The sequence below is a fragment of the Coenobita brevimanus genome, unplaced genomic scaffold (assembly GCF_032717465.1).
Source record: "Coenobita brevimanus isolate Jiangsu-jjx unplaced genomic scaffold, ASM3271746v2 jjx.HiC_scaffold_2312, whole genome shotgun sequence".
Lineage (NCBI taxonomy): Eukaryota > Metazoa > Arthropoda > Malacostraca > Decapoda > Coenobitidae > Coenobita > Coenobita brevimanus.
Window position 1 is genome coordinate 47,947 of NW_027643229.1, and position 24,554 is coordinate 72,500.

Below are 24,554 nucleotides of genomic sequence, written 5' to 3' on the forward strand. Positions count from 1 at the left end.
GTGCTCGTGTGTATGTCCCAGGATTTCAAAAACTGATTATCTAGTTTCGAAGGGCAACCTAGGAAAATTCTAGTGAATGCAATACACTACTTGCTTTTCAAATGCAGTCGTGATGATATAGGAACAATAAGGATGCCACAAAAATTATTCTTAGTAAGGATACCCTACCCAAAGCTGCAGCAAGATCTTTTCTTCCTCTTATTCCTTGCCTCCCCTAGCATAATAATAAATGTAATTATATACTACCCTATTGATACAAAATTATTATACTCGTGGCGTGTGACTCTGAGGATGTTATTATCATGCCGTGGCAACCTACCCCTCAACAGTGCATCCAATTTCGTGTATAATATGAGACGCATGTGATTCGTGTATATGTTTTTGTATAAAAATAATCGTGCATAATAATATGATATGTGTATAATATGATACGAAATTGGATGCACTTCTGACTGGTAGGTTGCCAGGGTACGGTAATGACAACCTCAGAGTCATGTGCTGCGACTATAGGTATGACAGATTATATCTTTTTCTCTGACACTAGGCAGTAAAGAGGACTAGAACATGGGCTTACAAACTTGTGCAATGCAAAAGTGCATACTTGTTCCAGCTTTTAAATCTGGAATGCTTTTCTTTTTAAATAAACTGCTGTGTCTTGTCTAATTGAAAATACTGAGTTGGAAGTGTGGAACTCACTGCTGTTTTTATTGCATTTTATTACTCTTGCCCGTTGTTCAGGCACCGAGGATAATACAGACTATGAAACAATTTGCATCCTCCATGGAGCTCAGACTCTCAGCAAATTGGCAAGGTTCTTTTATATTTCATTAAGTGATAGTTTTCAAGCTTATACTAAGTCTTCCACAGATTTTTCTTAGTGGAAAAGTGGCCAAATGCGATGTAATAGCTGCATGTCTGTCAGTAAAAGTTGTCTTCATTTGTGCTTGTTGATCGAGCCATTTAACATCGCCTACTAACTTACGCCGCATTCCCACTTTCTGTCGTCATCCATGGAGACAACAAAAACGGAAATAAATAACTTTTAACCATTCACCAGTAGTCTAACGGTAAATATCTCGTAAATAAAAATGACAGATCTTCATTGTTTATTGAAAGCCTTTTCTTTTCAGTCTGACGATACCAGAAATAATTGCTTACTACCACAGTAGACTTAAACCCCGCAACTTATTCCTGCCTGTCCTTGAACGCTAGTTCTGGAATTTCAGTTAGTTCCGTTTAGGATTTCTTATTATCGTAACTAACAAACTGTTTCCTACAACTCTGAAATGTATAAGCTCTTTGTCATTTACTTATTGTTATGCCACGTACTCAGAGATCAACTTCTTTCTCTCTGAGTATGTGGGTCCAATATTGGGTTCTTTCTAAGACCCAGAGCATGCAACCAATGGAACAGGGCTTAAAACCACAGGCTAACCAGTCTTACACGGATAATACTCGCAAAGAATACAGTGACTTGACACAATACAATGTGATAGATTACCCACACTATATGAAGTATAAGCATCTGAGTCTGGGACTAGTAGCCCCCAGGTGTGGGAGGTGTCTCGTCAGGTGTGCACTCTCTGAAGGGGCGTGGTACCACTATTTTACTCTTGATCGTCAGGTGAGGGCTGCTGGGAGGTGTAGAGGGAGGCCTTTCACTGGAGGGACCTCTGTTGGTGTGTCGGCCCTCGGGGCTGGGGCCGAACAGGTCGAGTAGGCGTGCTTCCTTGCACCTGCCCTTCGTGGGGGACGGTTTGCCGACTTGTCTAAGGAGGTCTCGGCTGGGAGTTCTGGGGGCGTCCCTCTGCGTCTGGTGTCTGCGGTCTCACCTTCGTCGGGAATCTGACGGGGGCTGCCTGCAGTCTCTCCTCCTTCAGGAGTCCGACATTGACTGGTGACTTAGGGGGGCTGGTTGTAATGAATGTACCCCAGGACTCACTATAAGGCCACTCCAGACCTCTTCCAGTAGTGGCTTTGCTGGGGAGCCTGCTCTGCCCCCTGTGGTGTGGGGAGAGTGAGAGGGACGTCCCGTTCGGCCTCTGGAGGAGTGAGGCGAGCAAGGGGCATGACCCACCCGTCCTCTGGAGGAGTGAGGCTAGCAAGGGTCACGACCCTCTATAGGTGCTGAAGGATCAGCAGATGAGGCCCTCATGGTGAGCGGGGCCTCCCCGACAGGCACAGTGGGCACTGCCTTGATTCTGCTAGGCACTGGGACTGCAGGTGAGAGAAGCGCGGTGGGCATCTCTGCAGTCCTGCTCAGGGCAGGGGCTGCAGGTGAGGGAAACACGGTGGGCGTCCTTTCCCCAACGAGCACAATGGATGTCGTCACAGTCCTACAGAAGGCAGTAGGTGGAGGGAGCATGGTGGGCGTCCTTCCCCTGACAAGCACAGTGGGCATCATTGCAGTCTTACTTGAGGAGTCTGCTGGCACACAGATCCTGCCCCGATTCCGTTGAGTGCTGGTCCAGGTGAAGGGTAATGCAGCAGGGCGATGTACCTCTAGTCGATTCCTTGAGGCGAAGAGGGGCGCGTGGTGGTTGGGGACGTACGTCCATCTTGTCCTGATCATTTGTTCTCTTCTCATGCCTCTATATGGTCTCCCATTGGTACTGCCCGATACCCATCTTGTATTTCACTTATTGTTTTCTATTACAATTTTACATAATAGGCGTCATCTTGCAAAGATATAAGAGGAGTATTATCCATTATCACTGACTGAAACTTTCTGGATACTCCAGTGTCACTTCTTTGGCCGACTGCACAGTATGGATGTCAGTTATATAAAGCTCATGTTATTGCTTTCTTAGCATCAGTGAGTTATCTATCTATTCTATCTATATACCAAGGCTGCTTCCCCCAAGGAAAGGGAGGTAGCCGAGACAGGACGACACACTCCCCATTTACTCATCCATTCAAACACATTCATTCGATCTTAGCCCCAAAGGGGAGAACGGACAGATCCTCACCGCACCACACCGCACAAGGGTCAACTGCGCAAGGCAATCAGTGACGTCCGCAGCAGGGCCCGACAGCAGAGCTGGTTTACCCCTGCCACATCATAACAGACTCATCCCCTTACCCACACCTGACCTGAAATAGCTGATCAGACCAAATGCGGGAGAATATCCCCTCAGGGCTGCATCATCACTTATTCATTCACAATTTCTCTCCATTTATTTCTGTCATGCACAGCCACTCTTCCTTACTCAACAGACATCCCTCTCGCATCCAGCACTCTTTTCACACTGTCCATCCATCCTGTTCGTGGTCTTCCTCTCAGCCTTACACCTCTTACATCAGATCTAGTTATCTTTTTCACCAATCGCTCATTATCCATTCTCTCCATATGCCCAAACCATCGCAACACCCTCTGCTCAACTCTACCAGCCATCTCCCGAACAACTCCAGTTCTCCTTCACACTTCATCATTTTGCACTCGATCTATACGCGTCACTCCACACATACTCCTCAGACACCTCATCTCCATTACATTCAAACTTTTCCTCTCTGCTACTCCCATATTCCATGTTTCAGCCCCATATAATGCAGTCGGTACCACAACACCCTCATACAGCCTTCTCTTTACATCCATTCTAAGCGAACGACATCTAAACACTTTTTTCATTCCTCCCAGCACCTTTCCTACTTCATTTATTCTAAACTTCACTTCTGCATCTATTCCTCCATCCACAGCAACATGTGACCCTAAATATTTAAAACACTCTACCTCCTCAAGCAACTCGCCATTCAAAACTATATTCATCCCCCTACCATCTACAACCTCGTACACTTCATCACTTTACTCTTATTCTCATTTACTTTCAATTTCCTCCTTTCACACACCCTTCCAAACTCCTCTACCAACTATCTCAATCTCTCCTCTGAATCAGCCACCAGTGCAGTATCATCTGCAAACAGCAGCTGCTTCAGATTCCACTCTCCACCATCAACATTCACCAGACTCAGACCTCCACCTAAAACTCTTGCATTCACCTCCCCTACAACACCATCCATGTAAATATTAAACAACCAAGGCGACATCACACATCCCTGTCGCAGCCCCACTCTCACGGGAAATCACTCACTCACAGCATTTCCCGCTCTTACACACGCTCTACTATTTATATAAAAACTTTTCACCCCTTTTAGTAACCTACCATCAAGTCCATACAATCTTAAAACAGTCCACAAAGCCTCCCTATCAATTCTGTCATACACTTTCTCTAAATCCATAAATGCCCAAAACACATCCTTGCCTTTCGCTAAATACTTTTCACACACTTGTCTCACCGCAAACACCTGATCCACGCATCCCCTTCCTGTCCTAAAGCCACACTGCTCATCACCAATCACTCCCTCTGTACCCTCTCTAACTCTCATAATTAACACTCTACCATACACCTTACCTACAACACTGAACAGACTTATACCCCTAAAGCTAGTACATTCATACTATCACCCTTGCCTTTATACAACGGGACCACACAAAAACTTGCCCAGTCAGTTAGCACCATACCTTTCACAAAGCACACATTCAACAATCTTACTAACCAATCAACAATAGTCACTCCACCACCCTTCAGGCATTCCACAGCACACCCATCCATACCTGCAGCTTTCCCTGTTTTCATCTCTTTTACTGCCTTCTTCACTTCCTCCTTCGTGATCAAAGAATCATTCAACTCTCCCAACCCATTTATTCCTTGCACTCCTCCATCCGCCACAATCTCAGCCACCCTTTACTCCTCTACATTTAACAATCTTTCAAAATACTCTGCTCATCTCTTCCTTACTGCATCAATCTCAATTAACATCCTTCCATCCTCTGCTTTTATTCGCTCTTCCTTCCCAGACTCTCCCTTTCACACCCTTTTCATCTCCTTCCAAAACATTTTCTTATTCTGTTGAAAATTCTCTGTCAGCCGCCTACCCCACCTCTCATCTGCTGCCACTTCAGCATCACGCACAGCCCTTCTCGCTCTATTCCTCTTTCCCTTATACCTCTCATATGACATCTCATCCTTCCTCTGAGTTATGAATATTAAAACTGCCTTTTAGGTTGTAAGGTCAGCAATGTCCATCATGTTCTACTTGTAATCAATCAATGTTATTGTTGTTGCACAGGACAATCCTGAGGAGTGCAGTGTGTGCTGCATCACCTATGATGAGAGTGAGCGTCGGCCACGTAATCTGCCGTGTGGCCACACCTTTTGTTCGTCCTGCATCTTACAACTGACCACAGCCAACCAGCTGACCTGCCCTGACTGCCGTGCCAGCTACTCCGCCACCTCCCTGGATAATTTTCCAGTAAACTATGGAATGGAGGCTCTTGTCAAAAAGCTTAAGAATGTACAGCTGGCACAGACAGCAGGAGCAGCTGGTGGAAAGCCAAGTGTAAAACCTGCAGCAGAAAAACAAATGTCAGTCAAAACAAAGGGTGGTACAACCCAGAAGAGGCCCAGTGGGATGAGCAAGAAGCTTTGGTCCCTGCTGGGGGAGCACGAGAGCAGCATGAGGAGCCAGGTTACCAGCTCCCAAAACACCCAGTCCCAGCTGGACCAGTACCTGACCTGGCTGACCGACCAGAAGGAACAAAACCTCCAGCTGATAAAAAAGATGGAGGAAGTCACACACAACATGGCCACATTTGTAAAGCTGATAGAGGAGGAGGTGGCCAGAGTGGTGGCCATGAAGCAAGAAGGAGAGGAAGGAGTGAAGCAGCTGCCAGCCAGACTGGAGTGTCTGCAGAATGCCAACACAGCACAGGAGGCCTTCACGGCCATTAACCACGCTGTCCAGTGCAGTGTGGAGGTTGAAGACTGGAGGCAGAACTGCCAAGAACAGTTCCCTGATGTTAACATTGTCACCACCAGCATGAAGGTAGGCAGCCACTCCCTTCTACTTGTACCACCAGGCTTCTGTAGTAACATGAGCACACTTACACTGACATATAAACTTGTGATGTGTGAAGTGTACTATCGCCGACACTTATGGCTGGTACAGTCAGCACTGTCAGTCTTCTCTTTCCTAAGTGTAAATCCCGTGCAGCTCGACTCAGTTCCTCCGAATCGTTAATTTTACTAGTGAGAGGGAGAGTCACCGGGAGATGTCTGGTGCAAGTGTAGGGAGTGGCGGGGTTGGGGGTGGGGTGGGTGGGGGTGGGTGGTAACGTGACTGAGTAAATGTGGCATCAGTGTAATACAGATGTGACACAAGTGTATTTGTTAAAAACGTAGGTTTACGATGTGAATGAGCTAAAACAACCTCTTTTTAGTGGTAACGACACTGAGTTAGGGATTCCACATATATCTCAGAATGCTACCACAAGCTGTGTGTTGAGGTTAACACATACAGGAATTGTCATTTAGCGGCAGTGCTAGAAGTCTGATAAATGGTAACAGTTGGAAGTGGTGGCATGTTACATAGGTCTGACAGGTTAATAATCGGGGAAACTAATTACAGTTTTAACGAACAAGCGGCAAAAGGTATTGCCGTAGCATCTGACTTTATAACAGATAACCCATAAAGAACAGCTACAGTGTATTGTGCATAATATGACCATACCCACAATAACATGAGTTTTTTCAAATGTGTCACATATGTTAAATTATACAATGCATAGGAAATACCGCAGATATCGATTCCTTGATGGTTCCATAAATTTCGAGTTAGATAATTATAATGTTAATGGGATTATCATGTTACAAGCACAAATCGTAAGATATCTGTTCCTTTAATTTATCTGTATTCATGTAATCTTCCCCATGCGAGTCTCTGTCACAGATTGTGGTAGTGACAATTGGCAATTTGTAACACTACAAGCACAAAGTAAAGGCATACAGTAGTATGGAAACGACAAAACAAATTTTGTCATTTATATTCATTCAGTATAAATGTCCAGCCATCCTTCATTCTACAGCATAACCTCCTGGAGACTATGGGTCTTGTTGGAATCTTTCGTAGTCAGAGGGCAAGTATAAACCAAACTGTTTAGACCTGGATAGAACTAACAGCTCCTCGTTCAAGCACTCCTTAGGCCTTGTGCCAACTGCCAGTATAAGTCTGCCTGCAGGGGTCAACCTCCAAATCATCCATCAGGCGATTGTCACCCTCAAACTTGGTGCCATTAAGTCTCGCCTCTCAGTGAGACCAGGTGTATACCGAGGTGTTGTCCAGACACCAAGAAGCATTTGTACACCATTCACAGTTCAGGATTCACAATGAACAGACAGGATTGTCCAGACACCAAGAAGCATTCCTGCACCATTCACAGTTCAGGATTCACAATGAACAGACAGGAAAAGCAAGTACCCCTGCAAGGGCAGATCGCTGGTCTGCGGAAAGGAGGCTCGAGTATTTGGGCCATCGCCAGTCAGTTAGGCATATCCCCAACAACTGTAACAAAATGGATCAAGAGGTGGGAGGAGACAGATCTTACTAACCAGGGTAAAAAAGCCTAACTATGGAAGATGTGGTCAGTAGTTACTTTTCTTGCCATACGTGTATGTCGAACGTGTCTGATGTGACTCTGTTTCATAATGTTTTTGCTTACATTATTATTTATACTGTCTAGTGTTATAAATTGTACATTAACCCGTAATACAGCGTCAACGATGTATGACATACTTTTGACCTACAAAAATGCAAACCAGCATCAACGATGTTATACTAACCCTGTTGTATAGGTAACAGGACACCAATTTAGTGTGACGGATCATCTCCCTTGCAATCCTCCCTCACACCACAGTCCACCAACATTCTCCTCTACCTCCCCGCCCACCCCAACCCTCCTACCTCCCCCTGTTCCCCAACTCCTCCCTCTAACACCGCTCCTATGGGCATGTAAAATAGTTGTTTCTACGTATTCTCTTTAAAATATTTCCTCAGCCAGGACACCACGCTCCCGTGTAATGACACCTGTACAGGATGAGCGCATTATATAAGCAGCTGAGGAAACCCCCATAACGAACGCTGTGGCACTTCGGAACAGACTCCAACTGGATGTGTCTGTCAGTACAGTCTGGAGGCGGCTTCATAAGGCCGGAATACATCACCGGGTTCCTGCCAAAAAAGTTACTCACTGAAGCGCACCGTGCTGCCAGGCTTAACTTTGCACGTCACTATGTGGACCAAGGCCTAAACTTCTGGTCCAGGTGGTGGTCTCAGTTGAGAAAACCTTCCGATCTTGCCATCACGGAAATGTACACGTGTGGAGGAAGAACAACACCTGGTGATGTTTAATAACTGAACTGTTGCAGAAACAATAATATTAAAGTATATGACCCTGATAATTCACACACACACACACACACACACACACACACAAGATAAGGGTCACTTTTTAATTTTATGTGGTATATAAGTTCGTTTAATCAGTAATTAATAACGAAGATAAATGAGAAAGACCACGGTTCACTTTCCAATCCTAATGTGGTACATAAGTTGGTTAATTCACTAATTACTAACAGTGATAAATGTAAAGGTCCTGGTGTTGGTGGGTGTTCTGAATTATTATAATATTCTTCCTTTAGTAATTCTAGACTCCTAAACGTCTCCGCAACAACTTCCCACAGTATAGAGTTGTTACCCACGGATCACCTTCCTTTGATTTCCAAAGAGACTGGAGTGAAAGCAGTGTAGGCTACAATTTCCAAGCATAGATTATTCTTATTAATTTCAAATACAAACACGATATCCCTCTAATATTATGTAATGTTTGTTCTTACGAGCGATGAGCGAAACAATGTTTATGAAGAGACGAGAAGTGGGCACGTGACATGCAATGTGTGGGGTTATATTTCCATCCATGGCGTAGGAGATGTAGTGAAGATGCAGGGACGACTCAGTGCGCAAAAATATAGTCAAATACTGCAGGATTTCTTTCTACCTTCCTACGAGAGAAAAATTTCCCCTTCTCTCCTGGACCAGTCCTCTTGTCCAAGATGGTTGTCCTGTACACACAGCAGGAGCAGTTAGGAATGGTTTAGTAGTCCAGAAAACCTGCAACTCCTACACTGGGCGAGTAAGGGTTGTGACTGTAACCCAATGGAAAATATCTGGGGAACCCTGGTTAACACATGGCAACCAGGACCAGAGAAAACGGCAGACCAGCTGACGGCCCACATTATGACTCAGTGGGAAATATTCCAAGGGAAGCCACACCTCGTAAGGAATGAGGTGGCCAGCATGCCCGATAGGCTTCGGGAGGTTGTGGAGAAGCAAGGTGGCTGGACTCATTACTGAGGGATATGTCTGTGTAAAATAATATACTAAGATGTATTAACAGTGATATTATATTCCCTTAATTAATGTTGCATTATGTTCTCTTGCATAACCAACTGTCAATATCACCGTGAGTAATACACTCGTGCCAATGACGTTAGCCCTTCAAGGTCTACTAAGAACTAGGGTATATTATACTGGCAAACACCGTAGGGGTTACAAAGATAAGATACAGAAATCTAAAGTATGTGCCATATCATATAGTGCTGTTGGCTAAAGACAAATAATCATGTCTGATTATAAATGCCATAGCAATGGAAAGATTAACAATTATTCATGAACAAGCAATTATAGGATACTGCGGAATAAAAGTCAGTTCAGATCTCATGGTAAACATTATACTTATCTACGTCAAAAGTTAAGCAATCATCAAGGATTCAGTAATTGCAGCCTTTTTTTAAGCAATGTCGAACACATTTGAAAAAACTCATATTATTGTGGGTATGGTCATATTATGCACAATACACTGTAGCTGTTCTTTATGGGTTATCTGTTATAAAGTCAGATGCTACGGCAATACCTTTTGCCGCTTGTTCGTTAAAACTGTAATTAGTTTCCCCGATTATTAACCTGTCAGACCTATGTAACATGCCACCACTTCCAACTGTTACCATTTATCAGACTTCTAGCACTGCCGCTAAATGACAATTCCTGTATGTGTTAACCTCAACACACAGCTTGTGGTAGCATTCTGAGATATATGTGGAATCCCTAACTCAGTGTCGTTACCACTAAAAAGAGGTTGTTTTAGCTCATTCACATCGTAAACCTACTTTTTTAACAAATACACTTGTCCCACATCTGTATTACACTGATGCCACGTTTACTCAGTCACGTTCCCACCTCACCTCACCCCCAACACCGCCACCCCCTACACTTGCAACAGACATCTCCTGGCGACTCTCCCTCTAAATAGTATTATTAACGATTCGGATTAACTGAGTCGAGCTGCACGGGATTCACACCAAGGAAAAAGAGGATTGACAATGCTGGTTGTACCAGCCATAAGTGTCTGCGATAGTACATTAGCACATAGTTGGCAGAGCCTCCAGCACTAATGTTTGTGTTAGTACGGACAGGTGCGTGAGGCCATCAGGACGGCCCTGGATGCACTGGCAGCGGAGACTGATGCCACACACACCCCCGCCCTTCCACCACACCCAGACCCGGCCTCCACCATCATGGACAAGATCAACACCATCACAAAGATGCCACAGCAAATAACAGTAAGTTACCCGCTACTGTCTCGTGCTTCCCCACCAGTATTGTCTCCAAGTAGTAATATATTGCCAGTTTCCATAAGAACGTACTGACAGTGTCCCATGTAGAGGCGGTGGCTCAATCGGTAGACAGGTAGCCTGCACTCCTACCAGACCCAGGTTCAAATCCCCCTGGAGCAGGGAACAGTTTAAGGATTTGAACTTCATAAAAGCAGACTTTACTGATCTACCAGAAGACCCACCGACAGGTCGTAAAAATACCCCCGCTAATACCAATACACCAGTCCTGTATGAGACAGCCCTAGCATGCATTCAATATGGACGGTGGGTGTTGGCGCCGAAGTGGTGACATGTAGAGGTGTATCGTATGAAGGAGGACTACTGAGCCTTGGGAGCAGGCTGTGAAGCCTATGCCCAGAGTCGGACACATTAAAAAAAAAATATATGGATGCTGTTTATATATTCTAATGTATGGTACTGCCCACAGGTTGAGAACCTCCTGGAGATGAGTCAGCACATCAAGACGCTGGTGCAGGATGGCATGGTATTTGCCGTCCAAGAAGACCAAGGTGGCATCCGGTCCTCCAGGATAACCCAAGAAAATGACAAGATATACATGTACTGCCTTCAGGATCAGCCGCCACCCCCCCACGCCCACACACTGCAGGTAACTCCACCACTGTGACATGTACCATCAACTCTCACCTGTTTGAGTCTTACCCCATATCACCCACATACACCCGCCTGTGTTATACTGTGTCCAGCTGCATGTTTCCTATGCACGTCAAACCACTGACTCACTCCCTCATCATCTCTTTTATACTCCATTCAACTTTTCTTCACCAGCGTTTATGTCATCACCAAACTCTTCTTCCTTAATGCATTTCACCTTCGTTTTATGTTGCACAACATCCTGTTTGTTCTTCAGCATCAGTAGACTTGAAATGCTTCAGTGTTTGCAGTGTTTACATAACATCCTGTTTGTTCTTCAGCATCAGTAGACTTGAAATGCTTCAGTGTTTGCAGTGTTTACATAACATCCTGTTTGTTCTTCAGCATCAGTAGACTTGAAATGCTTCAGTGTTTGCAGTGTTTACATAACATCCTGTTTGTTCTTCAGCATCAGTAGACTTGAAATGCTTCAGTGTTTGCAGTGTTTACATAACATCCTGTTTGTTCTTCAGCATCAGTAGACTTGAAATGCTTCAGTGTTTGCAGTGTTTACATAACATCCTGTTTGTTCTTCAGCATCAGTAGACTTGAAATGCTTCAGTGTTTGCAGTGTTTACATAACATCCTGTTTGTTCTTCAGCATCAGTAGACTTGAAATGCTTCAGTGTTTGCAGTGTTTACATAACATCCTGTTTGTTCTTCAGCATCAGTAGACTTGAAATGCTTCAGTGTTTGCAGTGTTTACATAACATCCTGTTTGTTCTTCAGCATCAGTAGACTTGAAATGCTTCAGTGTTTGCAGTGTTTACATAACATCCTGTTTGTTCTTCAGCATCAGTAGACTTGAAATGCTTCAGTGTTTGCAGTGTTTACATAACATCCTGTTTGTTCTTCAGCATCAGTAGACTTGAAATGCTTCAGTGTTTGCAGTGTTTACATAACATCCTGTTTGTTCTTCAGCATCAGTAGACTTGAAATGCTTCAGTGTTTGCAGTGTTTACATAACATCCTGTTTGTTCTTCAGCATCAGTAGACTTGAAATGCTTCAGTGTTTGCAGTGTTTATCATTGAGCTTCATCACAATAGTCTGTAATGGCAGTGTCATTCTGTAGTTCAAAGCAGTTATTGGTTGTGACCTCATTCACGTTGTTAAGTAATGCCCCATTTATCCAAATGATTCATAACCCAGACGCTGTTATCTGGCTGTATTAAACCATTATATGTACATTTTTCCATTTTATCCAGATAAAATGCTTGCATCCAGGTGGAAATTATGGCTGCAAGAACATTTTTGCCGGGTTGGATGGGAATAGCCCAGTGGCGCCACGCTGTCTGGCTGGGTAGTTCACCCAGTGTCCGCTAGAGACCCCCTCGGCCCTTCCCAGTTCCCACACGTTGACCGTGTAGTGAACAGCTCCTCTTGTATAGTTGTTATGGTGGCACACGTGGTGGCTTTTGTGGTTGTTCTCTACCTGCTTCAGGCATTGCTATTCTTTGCATGCCTCTTCCTAGGGTGTGTAATGATGGCCCCTCCACCACAGAAAAGGAAGAGGGTAGTGATGACTTTGGAGAAAAAGCAAGAGATCCTCGGTAAGATTGATGCGGGATGGTTGACTCCCAGCATCTTAAAGAAGTACGACCTGGTCCGCTGAACCCTGCATGACATCAGGAAATCCCGTGACAAACTAACCCAGTACACAGCAGACTTTGGCAAGAGCAACAAACGCAATGCCATACGGAAGGCTATGGGCATCCCCAGCATGCCAGTGTCAACCATTCAACATTGATCTGGTACTGCCAGCAACGGGCTGCAGGCGTGCAAGTGCGTGGTACCAAGTTGAAAGGCACTGTTGGGAAGATTGCCCACCTTCACAATGTCCCTGACTTCAAGGCATCTGAAGGTTGATAGTTCAGGGTCAAGCTTCAACATGGCCTTACAAATCGTACAACCAGTGTCAAAGCTGTTGACGCCAGTGAGGAGGGGGTGGAGGAATTTCATCAGATACTGTTACTGTAGGCATGATTGAGAAGGGTCTCGCTCCTGGTCAGATCTATAATACTGACAAAACTGGCCTCTTCCACCACTCAGTGCCTACAAACACTGATAGATGAGCAGGAGAAGCATGTACCTGGCCACAAGTTGTCTAAGCAGTGGGTATCTGTTTTACACTGTGCCAATGCTAACAGGATGCACTGGCTGACGCCCGTTATTGTTGGTCAGGCAAAGTAGCCCCATTGCCTTTGTGGGCTAATGGATGATCTTCCTGTTGTGTGGTACCATTCTGTGAAGGCATGGTTTACCTCCAAGATCTTCACAGATTGGTTCAACAGGCATTTTGTCGAGGAGGTCATCCGTTATCAAACAAAGGAACTTGGAATCCCTTGTGACCAGGTAAAGGCTCTTCTACTGGACAATGTTCCCATGCATCCCTCCCAGAAGGAATTGGTTGCAGATGACGGTCACATTAGGTGCTTGTTTTTACCACCTAATACCACTGCTCTGATGATTGACCAGGCTGTTACCGTGGCCACAAAGAGGCTGTAGCGATGGAGATTCTTGGACGAGGTGATGGTTGTTCTTGAGGACGAGGACAAGCAGAGTCAGGGGCTGGACACACGAGGGCAGAGGGCACTGGAAAACATGCGGTGCTACAGCCTTAAGTCTGCAGTGTTCAGCTGAGCAAGTGCATGGAAGGAAGTCTCTGTGAAAACCCTAGAAAGTGGTTGGTCTTGTCTCCCTCAGGGACACGAGAGCAGACATGACTTTCTGGGCTTTGACAAGGATGACTTCCACACTCAGCTTTGTAATGCAGGTAAGGCTGTGGATGTTGATGACGTGTGGGAGTGGTTAGATGAGGATGGGGGCCATTCCGGCTTTCAGGTTATGTCTGATGTCAAGACTGCCACTTCTGTTGCTGCTGCCTGACCAGAAGAGAGTGACAAGAATGACAAGGATGACCCAGAGAACTACATTATTCCAGCCATCCCCCACCTGAGCACATTATGGGCACATCTTGAGCAGGTGCATGAGTATGCTGAGCACCTGGAATGTGACAGAGAGATGGTGCCTTTTCACCTTGTAGAGGATTGGCATCCTGTGTGGCAGAGCGTTATCCGACACCTGAATCATCTATTGCCAGTCCATGATCAACTCCATTTTCAGGCCTCTGACCCCTGCCCAGTCCACCTCTGCTCTGCCACCATCACAGCATCAAACCACACCTTCAGTAACGGAACCACAACCCAATCATCAGCCATTGTGTATCCCCTGGACATGAGTTTGCAGTTGTCTTCTGAGTTACCTGAAGTTGGCAGTCCATCACCACATACCACAGTCGCTCCCCTGGACCAACTGCCGAAGTTCCTTGTTGACTCTGACTGCAACTAAGGTCATCAGGATGTACAGTGCAGTGCATTAGTGTACAGTGCAGTGCATCAGGGTACGCCACTAGACCACATTGGATGTACAGTGCAGTGCAACAGAATTGCCAGTTGCAGTGCAACAGAGTCAAGGAGCTAGTGGGTTATTCAGCACGACACCCTGCCAGGAATCACGGGTGTTCACCTTGATTTTATTCTATCTTACTGTACTGTACCATGATTGATTCTGTTTTACAACGATGTTATTCCATTCTACCATTATGTTTTGTGTGCCCACCGCATTTTTCTTGTGTAGCCGTTTTTTTCATGCTTTTTCCATGCCACTAAAGGTTATGGCCCTGCAGTGGTGATTGCTTGTGTGTGGTTGATGGGTTTACTTAACCTTGGTAATTGCTTGGCTGTGGTTTATAGGTCTGCTTGACCAGACAGAGTAGTGTTAAACACCAGGAACAAGTGTTGTACGATGTACTGTAGTGGCCTTTTACACTGGCTTTCAAAGTTAGGTTATGTGTGAAGGGGGGCCAGGGGAGAAGTCCATTATCCGGATGGATCCATTTTGTGGACATGCCTTTGGCTGTATTACATCAGATAATCGAGGGATTACTGTACTTCCATCAGTGAAATGTGGCAGGAAATTCACCCATAAGTCTACACATGGTGGTGCAGTTGATAGAGCACTGGACTCCCAATTCAAGTGACCTGAGTTTGAGTCCCACTCAGACCGCACTGCTTGTGTGGGTGAGGTGAGCTGTCCCTTGTCAAGTGTAACTCAAAGCACACTGTGGTGCAAGACCCACAAGGGTTTGAAACTCAGCGGGGTAAAGATTAGGCGGTGTGTCCCCTTGTGCCTATGCCTCACTCCAGCCTGGGTGAGGCTTGGCAGTATGTCGGTGCTCCTCGGCAGCAGTCAGGGTCAGCCTGTTGACCCCCTTAGGTTAGCATAGTACATTAACCACCTGTGTATTTTATGCCACTGACTGCCATGAATAAATAAACTGAAAATTATTATTAAAGTACCTGCACAGATTCAGTGTTACACAACTTAATGGCATTAGTTTTTGTGCCCAGCAGTTGGAAGAAGTTTTGTTGTGTTTATCTAATGGTTCCCTGTAACCCAGTAAACCATTTACAGTGCTGGGTGGTAACCATATTACACTGCCCGTTAAATGGGTGGATGCAAATGTGGCATCCACCCATAAACCAAACCACACTTTTCCCAGTGTATGGCTGTGGTGAGGCACTGTCAGCCACAAGTGAATACCAGTACACTGCATGTGATAACCCTGCAGGGGTGGTTACTTGTCTGTGGTTGATGGGTCTGACCAGAAAGACTGGGGCTGATCCAGCAACAACCTATCAGTGTACACAAAGCATCAGCTGTACCATGAACATCCTCAGTGGGGACTGAACAACCTCATTGGAGAACAACCTCAGTGAGACTGAACAACCTCATTGGAGAACAACCTCAGTGAGACTGAACAACCTCATTGGGCACTGAACAACCTCAGTGAGACTGAACAACCTCAGTGGGCACTGAACAACCTCAGTGAGACTGAACAACCTCAGTGGGCACTGAACAACCTCAGTGGGCACTGAACAACCTCAGTGAGACTGAACAACCTCAGTGGGCACTGAACAACCTCAGTGGGCACTGAACAACCTCAGTGGGCACTGAACAACCTCAGTGAGACTGAACAACCTCAGTGGGCACTGAACAACCTCAGTGAGACTGAACAACCTCAGTGGGCACTGAACAACCTCAGTGGGCACTGAACAACCTCAGTGAGACTGAACAACCTCAGTGGGCACTGAACAACCTCAGTGGGCACTGAACAACCTCAGTGGGCACTGAACAACCTCAGTGAGACTGAACAACCTCAGTGGGGACTGAACAACCTCAGTGGGGACTGAACAACCTCAGTGAGACTGAACAACCTCAGTGGGCACTGAACAACCTCAGTGGGCACTGAACAACCTCAGTGGGCACTGAACAACCTCAGTGGGCACTGAACAACCTCAGTGGGCACTGAACAACCTCAGTGGGGACTGAACAACCTCAGTGGGGACTGAACAACCTCAGTGAGACTGAACAACCTCAGTGGGGACTGAACAACCTCAGTGGGGACTGAACAACCTCAGTGGGGACTGAACAACCTCAGTGGGCACTGAACAACCTCAGTGGGGACTGAACAACCTCAGTGGGCACTGAACAACCTCAGTGGGGACTGAACAACCTCAGTGGGCACTGAACAACCTCAGTGGGGACTGAACAACCTCAGTGGGGACTGAACAACCTCAGTGGGGACTGAACAACCTCAGTGGGGACTGAACAACCTCAGTGGGCACTGAACAACCTCAGTGGGCACTGAACAACCTCAGTGGGCACTGAACAACCTCAGTGGGCACTGAACAACCTCAGTGGGCACTGAACAACCTCAGTGGGCACTGAACAACCTCAGTGGGCACTGAACAACCTCAGTGGGCACTGAACAACCTCAGTGGGCACTGAACAACCTCAGTGGGCACTGAACAACCTCAGTGGGTATTTTTTGTACAAGTCTGGAGTCATTTGCTTTGATCCTTTTGACTAAGTAATCCAGAACTGGTTATGTTGAGGCAAATTAGAGGAAGACTCCAGCCCAGCACCTCAGACCAACTTTATGGGGCCAGGAAAGGCTTGTCATATACTATCTCCATTGTTCACCCTTAAATTAACTTGGGTTTTGAGGTGATAAAGCTTCTTTTCAAAGCAACGTGTCAATTATAGTAAACAGAAAGTTGGTCTTACCTTGAAGGCTGACTTACACCGCTGACGACAGCAGTTACATCAAGCTGTTTGCCACTCGTTGTCCACACCTTTGCTCCTCGTTCAACTTCTCATTATCGGCCATGTCTTCACCTCTTTCAGCGTCTTTACTCCAACCATTTTCAGCGTCAGTATATTGCCATAGCCTCAGAATATATATATCAGTTTGTGAGAGACTAACGAGGAGAGTATGTGAGTGAGGTGCAGGGGGAGAGGCTGAGGATGAGATGGAGGGATGGAGTAGAGAGGTATATGTGAGAGGGGATGTGAGCTGGGGGGAGGGCCGTGCAATGGCGGCAGACAGGGAGAAGATGGTGATTTGTTTGTGGCCACCCCTTACGGGATCAAGGCGTCTGGCAGTAGGTAACCAAACATTGGATACTACCAATATTACTATACTCTTTTCACTCTAACTTGGCCAAGAATTTCACAGTTTTTCAGCTTGTTTCTTAGTTCAGTGGCAGAATGAGACAATACTATGGCCCTACATCCTTTCCATAGCACTTCTTTATGACTAGCATCTTAAAAAGACAATACTATGGCTCTACATCCTTTCCATAGCACTGCTTTGTGACTAGCATCATAGAAAGACAATACTGTGGCTCTATATCCTTTCCACAGCACATCTTTGTGACTAGCATCATAGAAAGACAGTACTATGGCTCTACATCCTTTCCATAGCACTTCTTTGTGACTAGCGTCATAGAAAGACAGTACTATGGTTCTATATCCTTTCCATAGCACTTCTTTGTGACTAGCATCATAAAAAGACAGTACTATGGCTCTATATCCTTTCCATAGCACTTCTTTGTGACTAGCATCATAAAAAGACAGTACTATGGCTCTATATCCTTTCCATAGCACTTCTTTGTGGCTAACATCATCCTCCACCATCGTCATCGTCATCGTCATCGTCATCGTCATCATCATCATCATCATCATCATTGGGACCTCCTTTCCCACCTTAGGACAGGGTGAGGAGTAGCAATCTCCAGACAGCCCAAATTTGGCCAGACCAATGGGCCTTGCTTCCATTCGCTCATCATTCAGGCCCCCGGAATCCCGGCTCTATCTGATACCCCCAAAACATTCGATACGTTCCGTAGCTTCACATAAACATATCGGATTGAGTCAATCCGGACGCTGCCACGTTATAAAGGGTTGCTAAATCCCTGATCATGCACTTCTCCTCACAACATTCATCCAACCAGCTCGATCTCTTGTCAGTCCCTAGCCTCAACGACTTCCAAACCTCTCTTCCTCACACACTCATCCACCATATCTCTCCACCTTCTCCTTGACCTACCTCACCTCCTCCCTTCTTCAAATTCGCTCAGATATACCTTCTTCACCACTCTATTGTTATCCATTCTCTCCACATGCCCATATCATCTCAGTACACTCTCTTCGATTCTGGTGTCCACCGACTTCCTCACTCCGCAACTTCCATGAATCACATTATTTCGTATCCTTTCCACCCTCTGTACTCCACATACATTCCTCAGCAGTCCCATCTCCACTGCTGTCTTCTTGACTTTTCATTTGCATGCCACACCACAGTCGTACATCCATGTGTTAAATTTGGCACTAACACTCCTTCATGTAAGCCCCGTGCAGTTGCAACACCCAAGCCTCTGTTTCTTATCAAGGCCTTCATTGCACCAGCTACTTTCCTTCCTTGTGTCACTCTACTTTCCACTTCTTTTGCACATTTTCCTCTCTTTTCTTTCACTGTACCCAAGTATTTGAACTCTCTCACCAATTCCAGACTCTCTCCATTCACTGTAATATCACACTGGGAGTCACCTTCTCTCTCAGTAACCATCACTTTACTCTTTTCTACATTTACTCTCAAGGCACGACGCTTACAGACATCAGCAAAACTCAGCACTGGCCTACCAAGTTCTTGTCCGGTACTTGCAAGCAGTACTGCATCATCAGCATACAACAAATATGAGATATTCCATCCATCACCATTCATTACCAACGCCATCCCTCTCTCCATTACTCGTGTTTTTACTTCTCTCATCACCCTATCCATATAATATATATATATATATATATATATATATATATATATATATATATATATATATATATATATATATATATATATATATAACAACCATGGGTATATCATACATCCTTGTCGCACACCCACACCGATCGTGAACCATTCACTTAGATGCCCATTTACCCTTAAACACTCCTCACCACCATCATAAAACTCTTAACAGCACCTAGCAGCTTACCATCTACACCGTACATGCACAAAACCTTCCACAATGTTTCTCTGTCTACTTTGTCGTATGTTTTTTTCAGATCCTAGAATGCCATAAACACCTTATAATCCTTCTCACAAGCCTTCTCCTCTATCTGTCTCACTGCAAATATTTGATCCACAAGTCTCCTTCCACCCTGTTCATCACCCACTAGGACTTTTGATATCTCTCTTACTTTTTCTGTAATAATTCTTCCATATACCTTTCCTACCACACTCAGTAAGCTTATGCCACGATAATTCTTGCATTCACTTCGCTCACCTTTATTTTTGTACAGGGGTACAATCACAGCCTTTTTCCACTCTGTTGGCACAGTTTCACTCATCCATGCCTTCTTACATATCTCCAACAAGCACTTCATTCCACTCTCTCCACTACACTTAATCATCTCTGCATACACCTCATCAACCCCAGCTGCTTTCCCATTTTTCAGCCGCTTCACAGCGCTCTTCACCTGTGCGAATGTCGCGTCTCCTGGCACTGTATTCCTTCTCTGCACACCCCCAAAACCAATCATGTTTACAGCCGCTACGCAGCTGCCAATTTTAGGCCAGGTTAGAGTAAAATGAGTCTAGTTTAAGAGGTTCCTAGCACACCTTCTGTAGCTACTTAACCTAGTGCTTCTTTTTTACTTATCATATTTTACCTTAAATTGGCTAAGAGTGTTAAAACCTGAATAAAAATATGGCAGGGATAAGGGACTGAATAGGGAGGCTGCCAGAGATCGAGCAGCGTGGAAAGTGGCCATTAGGCGACCAAGACCAACGCATGCATGTTGGAGCCTATATCAGTAATACAGTACTGAGAGTGTGACCTTAGGGATAAAGGACTAAATAGGGAGGCTGCCAGAGATCGAGCAGCGTGCAGGAAATCCACCATTAGGTGACCAAGACTAGCGCATGCATGTTGGAGCCTGTATCAATAATACAGTACTGGGAATGTGACCTCAGGGATAAAGGACTGAATAAGGTGGTTGCCAGAGATCGAGCTGCATTGAAAGCCACCATCAGGTGCCCAAGGTAGACGCATTGAAGCAGGTTAGAGCCTTTATAAATGATAAATACTGAGAGTGTGACATCAGGGGTAAAGGTCCATAGGGAGGCTGCCAGAGATCGAGCTGGGTGGAGAGCCGCCATTAGGTGACCAAGACAGATGCACTGAAGCAGGTTGGAGCCTTTATAAATGATACAGTACTGACAGTGTGACATTAGGGGTAAGGGAGTGAATAGGGAGGCTGCCAGAGATTGAGCAGCATGTAGAGGCGCCATTAGGTGACCAAGGCTGAGGCATTGCTGCTGGAGCCTTTATAAACAATACAAAGTGTGTGCATTCAGTAGTAATGCTAAGTCAGTCCACTTCTACACCAAAGTACAGTACATGCTTGGCTGTCATCAACCCTGGCAGGTACTTGCATCAGTCAAATGTAGCTAAACACTTGGTAACTACACAATTATCACGGAAAAGACATTCACCCACAGGTATGCAGTACAGGCCAAGAATCACGGCTAAATTACACCACCATTTTTTTATTGACCTGGGGGGAGGGCAGCGAAATGGCAGGGGATAGGGTGACATGGAGGCGATTTGTTGGGGGTGTGAGCTGGTGGGAAGGGCTACGAAATGGCAGGGGATAGGGTGACATGGAGGCGATTTGTTTGGGGTGTGAGCTGGGGGGAGGGCAGCGAAATGGCAGGGGATAGGGTGACATGGTGGTGATTTGTTTGGGGTGTGAGCTGGTGGGAAAGGCTACGAAATGGCAGGGGACAGGGTGACATGGAGGTAAATTGTTTGTGGCTACCCCTTACAGGATTAAGGCATCTAGCAATAGATTAACAGATAGATAAATTGTCGTCATTATACAAACTTTACTCAATTTTTTGCCCATAAAATGAACTTGGGTTTTGAGCTATCAAGAGTCCTATTTTGCAATGTGTCAAAGAGAAAGTTAAGTCTCACCTTGGAGGATGTCAAGTACACGTAAGATGGCAGCAGCTACATCACCTTGGAGGATGTCAAGTACACGTATGATGGCAGCAGCTACATCACCTTGGAGGATGTCAAGTACACGTATGATGGCAGCAGCTACATCACCTTGGAGGATGTCATGTACACGTATGATGGCAGCAGCTACATCACCTTGGAGGATGTCAAGTACACGTATGATGGCAGCAGCTACATCACCTTGGATTTCTTCTAGTTGAGTTATGATGGCAGCAGCTACATCACCTTGGAGGATGTCAAGTACACGTATGATGGCAGCAGCTACATCACCTTGGAGGATGTCAAGTACACGTATGATGGCAGCAGCTACATCACCTTGGAGGATGTCAAGTACACGTATGATGGCAGCAGCTACATCACCTTGGAGGATGTCAAGTACACGTATGATGGCAGCAGCTACATCACCTTGGAGGATGTCAAGTACACGTATGATGGCAGCAGCTACATCACCTTGGAGGATGTCAAGTACACGTATGATGGCAGCAGCTACATCACCTTGGAGGATGTCAAGTACACGTATGATGGCAGCAGCTACATCACCTTGGAGGATGTCAAGTACACGTATGATGGCAGCAGCTACATCACCTTGGAGGATGTCAAGTACACGTATGATGGCAGCAGCTACATCAGGTTTCATACGCGTTGGCCACATCTTTGCTCCACCTCGTTCAACTTCTATCACCTTGTTCAACTTCTCTATCATCCATCTTCACCTCGTTCAAACTCAGCACTACAACTGTCTTCTGGTTCTCCTCCATATCAGTCTTGGCAAAGACTGAAAATAATAATAACAACAATTTTGTCTAAGGGAATTGATGGCTGCTCTAAATGGCTGTACTTTTTGATGGTAAATCCAAATATGAAATCAGAATTTTCTTCTCAGACGTAGTGTTCTTGTGACGCCACGTGTGCTGTGGCACACCTAATGTCTGACTTGGCTCGTATCTCTGACTGGGGAAAAGATAATCTTGGTGTTAATGCATCTAAGACTCAGTTTTTACACCTATCAACCTGACAAAATCTTCTACAGGAGTACCCACTAGTGTTTAATAATATCCAGCTCAATCCTGCATCATCCTTGAACATGCTTGGGATTTCATTCACTCGGGACTTTTCTTGGAAAGATCATATTACATCTCTGGTAAAATTTGCTTCCAAGAGATTAGGTGTGCTAAGCCGACCCCGTACCTTCTTTGCACCTGCACAGTTGTAGACTTTATGCAGGGGTTTTATTCACCCCTGTGTAGAGTACAACTCTCATGTGTGGGGAGGCTCCCTACATACAGCTCTTCTCAATAGGGTGGAGTCAAAGGCTTTTCATTTCATTAACTCTCCTCCTCTTACTGGCTCCCTTCAACCTCTGTCTCTTCGCCGCACTGTTGCATCTTTATCTCTTTTCTATCGCTACTTCAATGGTCACTGCTACTCTTACTGGCTTCCTTCAACCTCTATCATCCATCTTCACCTCTTCGCCGCACTGTTGCCTCTTTATCTCTTTTCTATCACTACTTCAATGGTCACTGCTCCTCTGAACTGTCTGCTTGCATCCCTCCACCTCTACGACGGGTGCGTAACACCCGTCTAGCAGCAAACTCTCATCCCTTTTCTGTCCAACTCTCTAATGCAAGAGTTAACCGTTACTCCCAGTCCTTCATTTATGCAACAGGTCAGCTCTGGAACTGTCACACTTTGTCTGTATTTCCTACTTCCGATGATCTCCTGTTTTTCAAACACACAGTGGTAGATGATGGTGACCATCATCCACTCACTTGATGTAGTGCTGCCAACTTCTTCCTTAACTTTTATCATTCTTTTTCTGTGCCTGTCCTCCTCTCTTCCTATTTCTCCCATCTTTCCTGCCACTTCTTATTGCTTTTCTTTCCTTTACAGGTGGCTTTACATTGAGTTACAAGCCAAATGGTTTCCTGTAAGCCAAGAAACCATTTACAACGCTGGGTGGTAACCATATAACCAAACCATACGTGCTCCCTACGTGTCAACAAGTGGGTTGGTGGAGGGTTAGTGCCCCTCCCCGTAAAACAACTAACTCAAAGTCAAATGGCCACCTTCTTACGGGATTATGGCGTCTGGCAATAGACAGATAGATAGAAAGTGTGTCCAGGCATCTCGAACGGATCTTGAAATGGCTCAACTTTGTATTTTGCTTTTTTCTAGGAAGGAACGGTTTGCGGGCTCGTGGCCTTTGGTTCCTTCTTCCTTGCATTAATTTAATATATATATATATATATATATATATATATATATATATATATATATATATATATATATATATATATATATATATATATATATATATGTGGGTCATTTATCGTACTCAGGGAACACAAAATGAATTATATATAATTTTTTAATATTAGGCATAAAGTTTGCTATAAACTTAACACAGTGTATTGGTTTGGAGGTAAAGAACTGCTAATGGTGGGCGGCCATGCCTTTGGCTATTACGTCGGATAAATGGCCTATTACTGTCATTGCAAAGACTTGTGTGGCATCTCGTCTGAGTGGACGCAGTTTTACATCAAACCTATTTAGCTTCTTAATTGGTCAACATGACAGGATGTGGAGAAGGCATTGTGTATGTCCTGTGAGTGAGTTGGAAGATGGCAGGCGTGGATGATGATGATGATGATGATGATGATGATGGTGGTGGTGGTGGTGGTGGAGAAGGCATTGTGTATGTCCTGTGAGTGAGTTGGAAGATGGCAGGCGTGGATGATGATGATGATGATGATGGTGGTGGTGGTGGTGGTGGTGGTGGTGGTGGTGGTGGAGAAGGCATTGTGTATGTCCTGTGAGTGAGTTGGAAGATGGCAGGCGTGGATGATGATGATGATGATGATGATGATGATGGTGGTGGTGGTGGTGGTGGAGAAGGCATTGTGTATG

At 45.3% G+C, this 24,554-nt stretch overlaps 1 protein-coding gene across 1 annotated transcript in view; it reads left to right on the forward strand.

Annotated features, from left to right (window-relative positions):
* Window positions 1–2,768: 2,768 nt before the first annotated feature.
* Window positions 2,769–24,554, forward strand: part of LOC145389814 (uncharacterized) — a 24,500-nt gene continuing 2,714 nt past the window's right edge. Inside the window, exons 1-4 of the mRNA XM_080264958.1 lie at window positions 2,769–2,774; window positions 5,128–5,883; window positions 10,356–10,511; window positions 10,993–11,172. Of these exons, the coding sequence (XP_080121084.1) occupies window positions 2,769–2,774; window positions 5,128–5,883; window positions 10,356–10,511; window positions 10,993–11,172 (1,098 nt within the window). The remainder of the gene's footprint in view (window positions 2,775–5,127; window positions 5,884–10,355; window positions 10,512–10,992; window positions 11,173–24,554) is intronic.